The sequence below is a fragment of the Falco naumanni genome, chromosome 3 (assembly GCF_017639655.2).
Source record: "Falco naumanni isolate bFalNau1 chromosome 3, bFalNau1.pat, whole genome shotgun sequence".
NCBI classification, from domain to species: domain Eukaryota; kingdom Metazoa; phylum Chordata; class Aves; order Falconiformes; family Falconidae; genus Falco; species Falco naumanni.
The window spans coordinates 50,275,112-50,287,302 of NC_054056.1; the positions used below are offsets into that span (position 1 = coordinate 50,275,112).

General features: G+C 40.7%; 1 protein-coding gene across 4 annotated transcripts in view; it reads right to left on the bottom strand.

Annotated features, from left to right (window-relative positions):
• Nucleotides 1-8,718, bottom strand: part of LOC121084670 — a 32,704-nt gene extending 23,986 nt beyond the window's left edge. For all 4 annotated transcript variants that reach the window (XM_040586464.1, XM_040586465.1, XM_040586462.1 and 1 more), the window contains exons 1-4: nucleotides 8,616-8,718; nucleotides 8,209-8,300; nucleotides 7,185-7,253; nucleotides 1,599-1,632 (exon numbers count right to left, since the gene is read on the bottom strand). In XM_040586464.1, the coding sequence (XP_040442398.1) occupies nucleotides 1,599-1,632; nucleotides 7,185-7,253; nucleotides 8,209-8,283 (178 nt within the window). In that variant the 5' untranslated portion in view covers nucleotides 8,284-8,300; nucleotides 8,616-8,718. The remainder of the gene's footprint in view (nucleotides 1-1,598; nucleotides 1,633-7,184; nucleotides 7,254-8,208; nucleotides 8,301-8,615) is intronic.
• Between the last annotated feature and the right edge of the window lie 3,473 nt (nucleotides 8,719-12,191).

Consider the following 12,191-nt stretch of genomic DNA (forward strand, 5'->3'; position numbering starts at 1 on the left):
GCACTATTGTTTTCTAAAGCCACAGGTCTTTGCAACAGGCTCCTGTATTCCATCACACTCTTTACAGTCTTGCCACCACACCTTCTGTCCTCTCATTCAAGTCTCGCTTTCCGTCCCTTGCATTCTTTACATTACTCCTCCAACACAGAATTTTATAGTCATGAAGCAAAAACCTCTTCAGTTAGTATTACTTTTAATGACTGTTTCTGACAAGAAATACAAAGAAATTTCTAGAAAGTGTCTTCCACTAAAAACACTAGCCCATAGCCAAATAAATCTGTTTTGCTGCTGAGGTATAAATACAATTCTGGACTGCTCAAATCCATTGGATTTTGAGGAGACCTCTATGTTTTCAGAACTTTTGCACAAATTCTGTCAATGAGCTTCACTAGCAGTATTTCTGAGGAGCGATCTGTATGAAGTCCCCACGTTTGCTGAGGCAAAACATCTCACAATTATTCACACACTTGAATGATAAGTCTTGCACCGACAGTCTCCTGTCAACACCGTTCAATGAGAACCATTAATGAAGCCCAGTCTCTTAGAAAATGGACTCTGACCCGTGCTTTTCTAAATCTTTCTCTTGTGTTGATTCTTCAGGGTCCAGTAAGTGGCGAGCTCAGCCTGCAGCAAGCACTCCCCTCAGTAGAGGACTGACACCATCGCTCTTCTCTGTGCAGATGTGCATTTTCATGAACCCTTGATCAACTTGGTTCAAAAAGGCTGGGAGGTTCAAAAGATACTGGGAAACAGATGACAAAGCCAGAATGTAAGCCTTGTTTCTTAGGAGAATGGGCTAAGAAGATAAAGCAGAAGTGAAAGGCTTATTCCTTGTGATGACTGACTGTATAACCATTCTGGGGTTTAATCTTCTCATTGTTTTTTTTTAATCAGTATTCCCATATCTCTCAATGTTCTCTGCTTCCTGTATTTTAAAAATCTGATACATCATCATCAGTGCCTTTACAACAAGATTTCCATTTTCACTGTGAGCTATTTATATGCCACGTTTTCAACCTTTCACCACAACTCTTACTTTCATTGACATATGACAGTCAGGATTCACGTTCTTAGTTTCTGGGGGAAAGATATCCCAGCAACTGATTCTACCTTGAAAGGTCTTTGCTACTTCAAGTCCACTACAATAAAGAAAGGCAGAACATTCCTGTGATGCAGCTAAGCAGACTCCAGCACTGGTAGAGCTGCATCTGCAACAGTGCTGTGCCAGCCTGCTGATTTAGCTTCTTAGCATACTGCCTGAAGCTTAGAAGTGAGTGCATAAAGCTGACAGACAAGTGGGAGACAGCTTAGCCTGGGAAGGTAAGAAACTAAAATACTGACTATCCATCCCTCTACTAAACAGGTATACAAATATTTATGTGGAAAGGCATAATTAAGGTTTCATGCTCCAGATTATTTCTTTGCTCAGCAGTTCGCTAGATCGAAATCTCAGAAGAATGTTCAGCATATAAAGAGAAACAGTAATAGACAAATCTCACAAATGTAAATATCTGAACTACTAGAAAAACAACAAACATTAAAATCCCCAAGCAATATCTAACCTAGGAGGGTGGAAAGAAAAAAGTGTTAATACTTACAATACAGTGTCTTGGGTCTCAGGGCCTTCTCTTTCTTTAATTATGAAAATGCAGGTCATCCCAAAATAAAATAAGAAAAAGAAATTAATGTGCTGCACCATTTGAAGGAAAAACCCTATGCTTCCTCCAAAGCCTTTGTAGATGAATTATACTACAGACCAAAGTTTCCATTATCAAATAGGAAAAAAATACAGCCTTTATGACTTTCTTCAAAAGCATACTTACATTTAATACAAGGTTAATTTCAAGAAAACCCTGTTATTCCTGATGATTATGGCTTGAAACACATCTCAAGAATGCCAGACAAAACCTTGAGGGTCTGCATGATCGCAGCTCTTAAGTTCTCAAAAGCTGTAGTACCAACAAAAAAGAAAGAAAAAAACCCCTCACCCCAAAAGGAAAAAAACCTAAGAAAAAGCAGCATCCCCACCATTTTGAGTGGGTGTGAAAGTTCATTCATCTAATGAAGAAGAGGAAAAGTGGTTTTCATCAGCCGAATCCAGAACAGATCGCTTTTTTGGCAGAATCTATGGAAAAGAGGAACTTAAATTTCCAATTCAGAACATGGCTAAAATGATCCTGACTAATTTTGAGAACTTTTTGGCGAATAAACACAAACTTGCCATTTACAATAATGAAACAATAAGTGTGGTCATTCCACCAGTAAAGCAGCTAGTCTGTCCAGAGCTGTCCATCAATCTGAATGCTGTATTTTCAGTATTCAGTGGCATGGAAAAGATGCTGCACGTCAGTGTGACAATTCAGTAGGAAATAAGACTGACACAATAGCTAATTGTTTAAGAAGCCAAATAGCTGTTCTTTCACAGCAGTTATTAAAAAAAGGAAGTTACCCAAGTCCCAGTATTGCCACAGATAGTGGGTGGTGCTGTATAAACTCAGCAGGATTTTATAAGCATAGAATACAGACACAGCCTCCCTTATGCTGCCGCAAGTTTTCATTACTTGCCATTCTACAGAGTTTTACAACAAACAGCTACTAATACCTCACTTTCCAGACAAGTGTAGAAAACATTAGTAACTATGAGCTGTTGCTCAAAGAGAATTTCTTCCTGACCATTTTTGGAAAAATCAACTTTGACTTTGATTGCACTAGGATTACTGCTTCTGTTAATATTAGAAATGGAATTCTGGAACTGAAGATGGGCCCATTTTACTTGTGAACCCTCCCTGAGGCTTCTTTAAGAAAACAAAACAAAACTACATCAGGAATTAAGATTCTCACACATTAGGTAAGAAACTTATTCGTTGTCCTGGGTCATGTGTTGCAAGCAAGTTGCAACAGCTGGTTTTGAGCTAAGACTATGAAAAATTTAAGTAACTTTTAACAAAGTGTCTAACTTTGAGAAGCCAAAACTCAAAAAATGCTGGTTTTTAGGATTGAAACCTCTCACACACACTGTAATCTGTAAGCACTAGCATAAATTAGTTTTCCACACAATTCAGGTTCACAGGTTATCAAACAGCTTCACATGCATAGTTTATTATGTAAACATAATTTGGTTGATCCTAAACATATGTTCTTAAAATCATACCAGCTAGATGTTAGCAGCTCATACATAGAAATTCTATTTATTTTAATTCTCCAAGCTCATACTAAGCAAATCAAGGTGGTTTTTTTTCCCCAAAAGAAAAGCTCTACAGTTTAAGTCTCTTGGGATCATGAAGATAAGCTGCTGAACAGCATACTACTGAGAGCAAATATAAACAACACAACAGCAAAGCAGTTTTCCTGGAACTGAAACCTAGCCATGTTAACATTCCAAGTATCAACATAAAAAAAAGTCCAATTAAAATGTTTTTCCAGCACGGCTGATTTTAATATCATACAAAAGGACAGAAAAGTTGCCTGTACATCAGGTGTTTTCAACCATAGGTTCTGATGCACACCAGCCAGGGGCATGAGGTATAGCAGAAATGGGAACACTGAAATGGTGAAGAAAAAAACCTAACAACTCTCTTCACAGATCTAAACATTCCTTGTTTTTAATGAGGCTGCAGAGTCTCGAATGCAGATTCCTCTCCGTTTGGAACACAGTAGGCGTTTCTACCCTGTCTATCCCCAGATATGAAGGGAGGGCAAGGAACCCTGAATAGTTGACATAACCAGAGCCAACTTCATCTGTGCTCTAGATACAGTTCCCAGAAGAGACAACACTCTTCTGCTGATTTCGTACCTGCAAAGGGCTGTTCAAAACACGTGGAAAAGACATTCCACTTTAGGATTTCCTCTCTAGTAAACTGAGCAATAAAACTAATGTATATTTGTAAAACCAGAATAAAACTGATCACATACCACAGTATTCCAGGTACACGCACAGCAGATGTATTTTATCTGTCAACTGCTCCCTCCAAAAGGGACTAGCTTTTTCCTTGGCAGTCAAAAAAAAAAAAAAAAACAAAAAACAAACCAAACCACCTTCCATGCATAACATCCCCCATTACTCTTATAATGAAAAGCATGAGTAAACTGATATAAACATTGTTTCCCAACCATTTTACCATAATGGCTCAAAGTAACATTCAACTTTTTTTTCAAAGTATATAATACGAGGCAATTCCAACTTCCAAAAAGCTAAGAACTAAATGCACGTGTACAAATTCCATTTTGTCCAAGTCATTTTCCACATACCCTCTGCTCCATCAATAGCTAGTCAGCAACAAAAACACAAAACCCTTCACCATGCAACTATGCAGATGCCATAAGGCACTTAATGAACCTTGCACTGTAGTCACCCCAACCCCACAATCTTTTGTCCATCACTACTTTTTACAGAGGTTTGGCCTCAGGAGCTATCAGCACTAGAAAAAAAATGGAGATTTGTATTCTGCTTATTACTCAAGCTCCAGTTCAAGGACACAGAAAGCATCTGTCATGAGCACTGAAATCACTGAGAAATACAGTGTCGTCATAACAAAGAATCCACTCTTAGGAACAGAAACTAAATGAATTCTAGAAAGGTACACCATATAGAATTAAAATATTACCTAGTATTTTGTAAATTAAGCATTCAAAGACTCAAAAACATGTTTAAGCTTCATGTATCAAAGAATGCAAGCAGCAATAATTTTATCTAGTTAGTTAGCTGATCATCTATTATTTGACTACAGCAGCTACTCTGAGCCATTTGGAAAAAAAATATTGCCATAAATTTGAAAGTGCAAATGGAAAAGGCTTCAAATAAGCAGAACCTAATCCATCAACAAATTACGAATAAAGTCATTGCACTGACTAATCTTTTGCTTTAAATATTTTTAAATTACTTTATTTCATGATGCAATATGACATCTAGTCTATTTCTATCCCTTGAAATCAATCAAACATCAGTCCAGTGGGTTAGAGCATTAAGCTTGCAAATATACAGATGAAAATACAAATGAACAACTCGGGACTCACTTTCTTGTAAGAACACAGACTCATCTTTATCTTTACGCACCAGATTGTCAGCCTCCAACACAGGAATTCCACAATGCTTTAGGTACAGGCTTATTCTCTTTTAATTTAGGAAGTAACAACATATTCTAGGTAAAACTTCAGTCCAATTTATAACAAATCTGGGTAGTCTGCCTAAGCTTCCATGCAGAGACAGATATTTACATTTCCCACTCTAGCAGCAAATTATTTAGTCACTGTCAGCTCAAATACCCAGACTGACTGTTAATAGAGGAAAAACATCCTAAAAAATCCCATATTCATCAAAAGCAATATTTATGGAGCCTGAGAAGTATAGCACATATGAACTGATTTCCTCAGGGGAAAAAAAAAGTAATCTTAATTCTTTTCTTATACGTAGGTCACTAATAAGTCTCCCTAGTTTTATGGAAGCTATGCATTTGATATGATTTACCTAAGAAGTACGCTTAGATGTTTGGGAAGTGGCCTCTTTCAAAGAAATTATGCATTCTGATGCTATTGTTAGGAGCCAAAGGCACCAAACCAATCAACATACAGAGATGAAACAAAGATATGCAGAAGTAACCTAGATAAGTATCTTAGGTACCTATCTAACATCCAGAATAACCAAACTACCCAGGTGATACAATAACCATATACACAAAGTCAACCGAAGTACTCCTACAAATCTGCCAGATAGTCAAGCTTTACTAGTGCACTACTCAAAATAATGCATTTTACTTTGAATAGCTATGGGAAATGCACACGTGAAATGAGAACCATTTCACACGTGTACCTAGTGTTTACATGGAATTTTCCCAGTGACTGTCTTTCTCTTGATGATGTAGGGTTATTTCTTGTGGGTTTGAAACTTCCTCTGGTGGAGAACAAGCACAAAGTATCTTTACCAATACCATTTTAAAAACAAATGGGTAGCTGAACAAAAAAAAAAAGTCGTCTGACTCAAGTCATTACCTAAATTGCTATGTTGGCCAACCCACCAGCCATTTTTTTAAAAGAACTACCATGTTGTCTTCATTTTGTTATGTTGTCAGAACATCCTTTGTTACTATTCTGAACAAGAATTCCTCTAATAAAGAACAACCCAAGAACTATTCACCATCAACACCTAGCCTGTATCAAAATGGAACATAAGCTCACAACTTTTACAGTTACTTCAAACTCAGTGACACAAAACCTTCTTGAGCTAACTCAATGAATTCTGATCTTCTGCCAAAACACAATACACTTCATATTTAAAGTGAGGAGTTAGAAGTAACTGAAAATAATGACAACAATCTTGGAGTTACTCCTACAGAAATGCAGTCATGTGACTTACAAGAACTCCACACACTACCACTAGCATTTAACATCTAACAAGCATCCAGTTTTCAACCAGCCTGACTCTTGTTCCCTCTCAGTTTGCATTTCTTCATTAATTCAATCAAGTTTGACAGATTTAGCCTAGCATACGCTGATTTCCAAGAGCAAAGCAAAACAGAATGAAAACTACGTGTAGATTTTTCCAAGAAAATAATCACTAGTTTTTCCACTTTAAAAGGGAGAAACAGCAGCAATTGCTATGGAAGTTAGCTAGGGAATAAAAAACAATCACAAAACCAAAGGAATGCCTCACATAAGCAAGAACATTAGTCTAATAACTAAAGTATAAAACAAGCAAAGGCAGTAAACCAGAAAGTCGCTATTGAGACGCTTCAAACAGAACCATAGGACTTGGCAGTTAAGCCTGTAACTCCTGCAGGAAATCTGATTTATATTGGTCTCAAACCAACAAGTAAGCTAGTTTTATTCAAAGTACAGGTGAGTTATGTAGACTTGGAAAACAGAGCAGTACTTTCACCAACTGTATCAAAACCCAGAAGTTTGCATTCTTTCACCATCTGTGACCCCCGTGTAATTCAAGTGTTAATTTCACAATTAACACAGATTTACCTTTCGGTGCAGTTGATGTTTCAAACTATATGCTGTACAAAACAGACTTGTGAGATTGCCACCTCATCTTTTTCACGGGATTTTTCAAGAAAGTTACTGTTACAGATCCACCAGTAAGTTGGATAAGCACTTGAAGCATTGTGAAGTCAATTACTGAACTTTACAAGAATCCCAAATTTATGATTAAGTTTGCATATACATTTAATATGGAAAAATGTTACCTTTCTATGCTTTGCACCACGATAGTGTGACTGAAGACTTATAGAGCTCATACACGGAACTTTACAAACCTAAAAAGAAAAATTGAAAACACATCTTCAGTTATGTTATGGATATTCTGTAGCTGGCGAGTTATAAGAACTGGAAATACATCCATTTCTACAGCACAGTTCTCAAGGTCATCTTTGGCTTAAACAGTACAACCTGCACAACATTTAGGAGAGCAGTACTCTGCTAAAGTGACCAGAAATAGCGTGCAAACTTGTTCAAATGACACTTAAAACACTTATACCAGGTGGTAAAAATCTTTTAAAAGCCTTCCCCCTCCCTCCTACCACCACTTTCTGGATTCTTAGTTTTCTAAACTTCTCCAGGCTGGAAAGCCAAAAATGGGATGATCATACAGTGACTAGAAAGGAACAAAATCATGCCCTAAAATAACTGCAACTCCCTTCATTGTTACATCAAAGGGATTGGAAAAACAGAGGAGGAAGACATCTGCATTTCATCAACATCCACAGACACGTATATATTAATTAATAGAAGACAATACAGATCTACAATTATTTCTTACTATTGTCAGCTAAAAAAACACAATGACTAATATATGCTAACACTGTCTATTCACTTGACGGGCTGTCCCACCAGTTTAGCGCACCAGAAAATTTCACTGCCAGAACAATACATGACTGAAGTTCAAAACGTTCTGACCAAGAGTTGCAGCCTTTACAGATACGTGAACCTTTACAGTCACCTACGAGAAATACTTAACAAGATCTGAAAGACTACAACTAGGGACCATTACATTGCACCTGTGACTGCTCAAGAACAAACTGAATTTGCTGAATCCTAAGACAAGCAGCTGTTCCAGGGGCCGAAACCATTACTCTCCACCTTATCAGCTTCTCTCACAAGTTTGCCACGCTACATCCAGGTTAGGTCTGCCACCCTACGAGCATGGTCTTCCGATGCCTTAGGCCTGCATTTTAGCATACAGTCTGAAAAGCCATCAAGAAACGCACTCACTTCACAATAAAATATTTTTTTTTCAGATTCCGGTTTGCCATCGTCTGGCTTAACTTCTTCAGCCACAGTGCTCATCCTGTAAAACCGGTTCACTGCACACAACGAAAAAAAAAAAAATCCAACTCTTGTTCATACGGCACTTTTCGGCAAACAATCGGGGGCGGGAGGGAAGCGTCAGTCGGAAGAATTAAGTTGATTATTTCGTTTCAATGCATTTCTAGATAAAACCACCTCTTTCATCGCTGGGACACCTTCACAGCCTTCAGCCTTGCGGCGAAGGCACCCTCCCCGCCGGCCCCTCTGGAGCGGTCTCACAGAGAAGCCGGCCCCCGCGAGCGCCGCGCTCCGGCCGCGCACGCCCCCGCCGCTCCCGCCTCCCCCGCCAGCCGCCGAACGCACGGCGGTACCTCAGCGCCGCTCTCCCCCGCTGCCCCCCGGCGCCGCCCCCGCCGCCCTGCCGGCGCGTCCCCGGGCGGGCCGGTACCGACGGCAACCCCGCCGAGCGCGCGCGCCCAACGGCATCCGGCAGCGCGAGCCCGCCGCTCGTCACTTCCGCCGCTCCACAGCCACCGGGAGGCACCCAAGGGCCGAAACCAGAGACAGCCCCGGCGCCACGCCCCCGCCGGTAGGCGAGCAGCCAATAGGCAAGAAGCCGATCGCCTCGACCAATGGGAAGCCAGCGCCGCCTTGCGCGGCCGAGCGCCGGAGCCCTCCCCTCACTCGGAGGGCGGCAGCCCCGCCCTCCCCGGCGGCCTCTGGGCGACCCCTGGCGGCCCGCGCGGCACGCGGAGTAACGGAAACTAACGGCCGGGGCCGCGGTGTTTGCAGCCTCGGGGCCTCCGAAAGGAGGCAGGAAACGCGCTCGGCAACGGTCTGAATTTAAATGCAAATCTTTATTTTAAAATGTCATAACTTTACACTTCTGACTGGTAATAAACATAAAATATAATTTAAGAAATACACTTGAAAGTTCCTTCTAAAAGCAGACTGAGAAAACAGTAGAAAAAAAAAAAAAAGCACACAGAAAAGTGCACCGGTTTTAACAAAATGCCAGAATGTCAAACCCACGTTTCACTGCCCGCCGGTGACATGGGAGGGCTGTTGTACCGGCGCACGACGCAGCGCAGCTGGCACTGGTTGGGTTGCGTGTTCCCGACGGCGTGTTCCTTCGCCGGCCTTGCTCTCACCGGAGTGGCCACGCTGACACTCCTGGGGGCCGCTGGGGCTGGGGCTGTGCCTGCCCACCGCCCCCCGGCCCGGTCCTGCGGCTGGCGGAGTCGCCCGCGTGTGCTCCCCAATGGCGCCCATCGCAGGCGTCGCGTGCGCAGACGGGACGTTTCCCAATAATCCTGGGGCGGGTGTGGTGTTCTCTCCAGAAATGTGACCGTAATTTTGGGGATCAACTGCTGGTAGATCTCCACGCGCCTTTTTTTTGATCTTGCCCTCCACTGGGTTTCTTCAGGAGCAGGAACAGCACTTGTAATACAGAGTTGCGAGCAGAGTGCGATGGCAGGTCATACCCCTCTTCAAGATGAATGAGATTATTTGTACCGGTACTTTTCATCGGAGTTTCTGTAACAGTCAGAGGCCTTTACATGGAGTCACATTTAAACACCTGATAATTATTTTTGGTTCTAATCTCCAAATCTAAAATGGACTAATTGAGAATGCGGCACTGCACATGTTGTGTAATGCTTCCATACCCTCCTTTTTTAAAAAATTACAAATTAATAGTGCAATTACACAGTGAAAGTATAAACACATATAGAAAAAAAAAAAAAGAGAGAGAAGCAAAAAAGGAGAAAATAGGTTCCTTGATTTCTTGAAAGAGAGACAAGGTCTGCACAGAGAAGGATTTGGCGGTATATATATTTGCAGAACTAAACTATTGGTGGTAGCTCAGAGCTTCTCAGCAGCACAGCCTCCTGAAGAGAGGATGTTTCACCAGCAAAGTGATCTTTCTTCTGTTTTAGGAGTACAGCCGTAATTAGTGAGTGCCTCTGTCTTATTAAAGAGGGCAGGGGGAAAATGGAGGATTGCACTTCTGCCTAACACTTTTGGCAGAACTTTTGAAGTATGCCTAAAATGGAGATAAAGCTACAGATGCAGAAAACAGAAATGGTCAAGGCCACAATGTACCATCCTATAAAATCAAAAACGTAGAAAAGCTAGAGGAAGAAAAAGGAAAACTTCTTCTTGATGGACACTGCCTTTAAGGAAGAAACTGTTCTTTGGTTTTGTTAAGAAGGGGGGGGGGGCGGGGGGGGAGAAGGGGTATGGGGAAGGACCATTTCAGAAGACCAGAAGACGGACATTTATTGACCATGTAGAGGAAGAATCTTCTTGGCTATGATTAAGAGTAGGAAGAAAGGAAGAACACTGAATACTGTTACTTAGAACTGAGATAACTTTTGCCTTTTTGAAGTTCTTCCTTAGAAAGACAAAATTTTTAAAAAACACTCAACAGTTGATGCTAGCATCTCCTTATCTCACATTTTAAATGAACAAAGGGAGGATACATACGGTCAAAAAGTTAAAAAAAAAAAAAAACTAATAAAAAAAGAGGTTCAGAACAGAGAGTAGTGGGATAAACAAGGCAGAGATCAAGGTGTGACCTAAGAGGCAGAACAGGAGTGTTAATTCCTACGACAACCCCCTGTGCAAAATGGGGAGCTGTAGACCAGAGCTTCATGATTTTTGCAACATGGCCTTTTAGTTAGTTAAATACAATTACTGAGACCAGCTAAGCAGCTGATGTTCTTTGCATTCCCTTCTGTCACATTTTTATATTAGTCATTGTAATACCATAATTCTACCAATACAAATGTGAAACTGGAAGTTTTGGCTGTTTTACAGCTGTCCCTGGAACCCTGTTGCATCGAGGAAATTCTGAGTCTTCAGCCTGCACAGTTAGAGCACCAGCTGCATAACTGAGCTACAATTACCGGCAGCAAGAGAGTTAATGCAGACACTGAATTTGCCAGTGTTTCAAAGACTAACCCCAGGAAAGGAACAGGAGCACTCCATGCCTCCTAGAATTGTTTTCAGTCTGATTGAGAAGCATACCTTAGCACTGAATTACCTCGATCCTTGTTCTTGAGAAGTTATTTCCAGCCTGAACCATTACAAATTCAGTTCTACAGCAAAAATGAGGACATGATTTCAGAGCACAAAGTTATTAGCAGTGGGTGGAGAATTAGTGCTGTAGTCACAGAATAATTACACCTTGAGAGCAATATATCAATCAAGGTGATCTTTTTTCTCCCCAAAATTTTTCTTAACAATCTTTTTTTACTTTCCCTCCAAAATTCCACCCAAAGAAAGTCTTTGCGTAAGCACAGGCAAGTGCTTGGATTTCCATATGTGTTTTTTTAAAAGAAGTACTTAGTGGGTTTAGTATGTTTTTCAGCCTGTCACTGATGATTTTGTTCAGAAGCATTTCTGATACCATGATAGGGAAATGTATTTATAATGACACGAACACATGCCACGTATTCAAACACAACAAAGACGTATTTGTCAGGGTTGGTAGTGTCTATGAACATAGGCTACTGGCAGTCCTCTTGCATGAATCTCCTTCAGCTAGATAAAACCCTTGTGACTACAACGTGAGCACGGCCACCTGCAGAATCTCTTTGCTCACTACGCATGTGACAGAAGTCTGCTTCTGTTGTGACACATGATTTCATATCAGACACTGCAAGATTTAAAAGAGAGGAAGAAACTCCAGGGAAAGAAAGTCCTTTTCTAACGAGAAATTTTCTACAGTTTGGTTTAGGTTTAGGGGTTTTGTCTCAATATAATCAGAAAAGTCTTTCCAATCTGAATGTTTATACTAAGACAGAAAAAGAGAAGAAGAGAGCAGAAAGAAAAGACATGAAGAATAGAACAGTGGCTCTTATACCCCCATGGTTCTGAGGTTGGGTTTTTTAGTTACCTGACACTCTGGTGGAAGAAAAGGAGTACATTAACCTTTTCCCCAC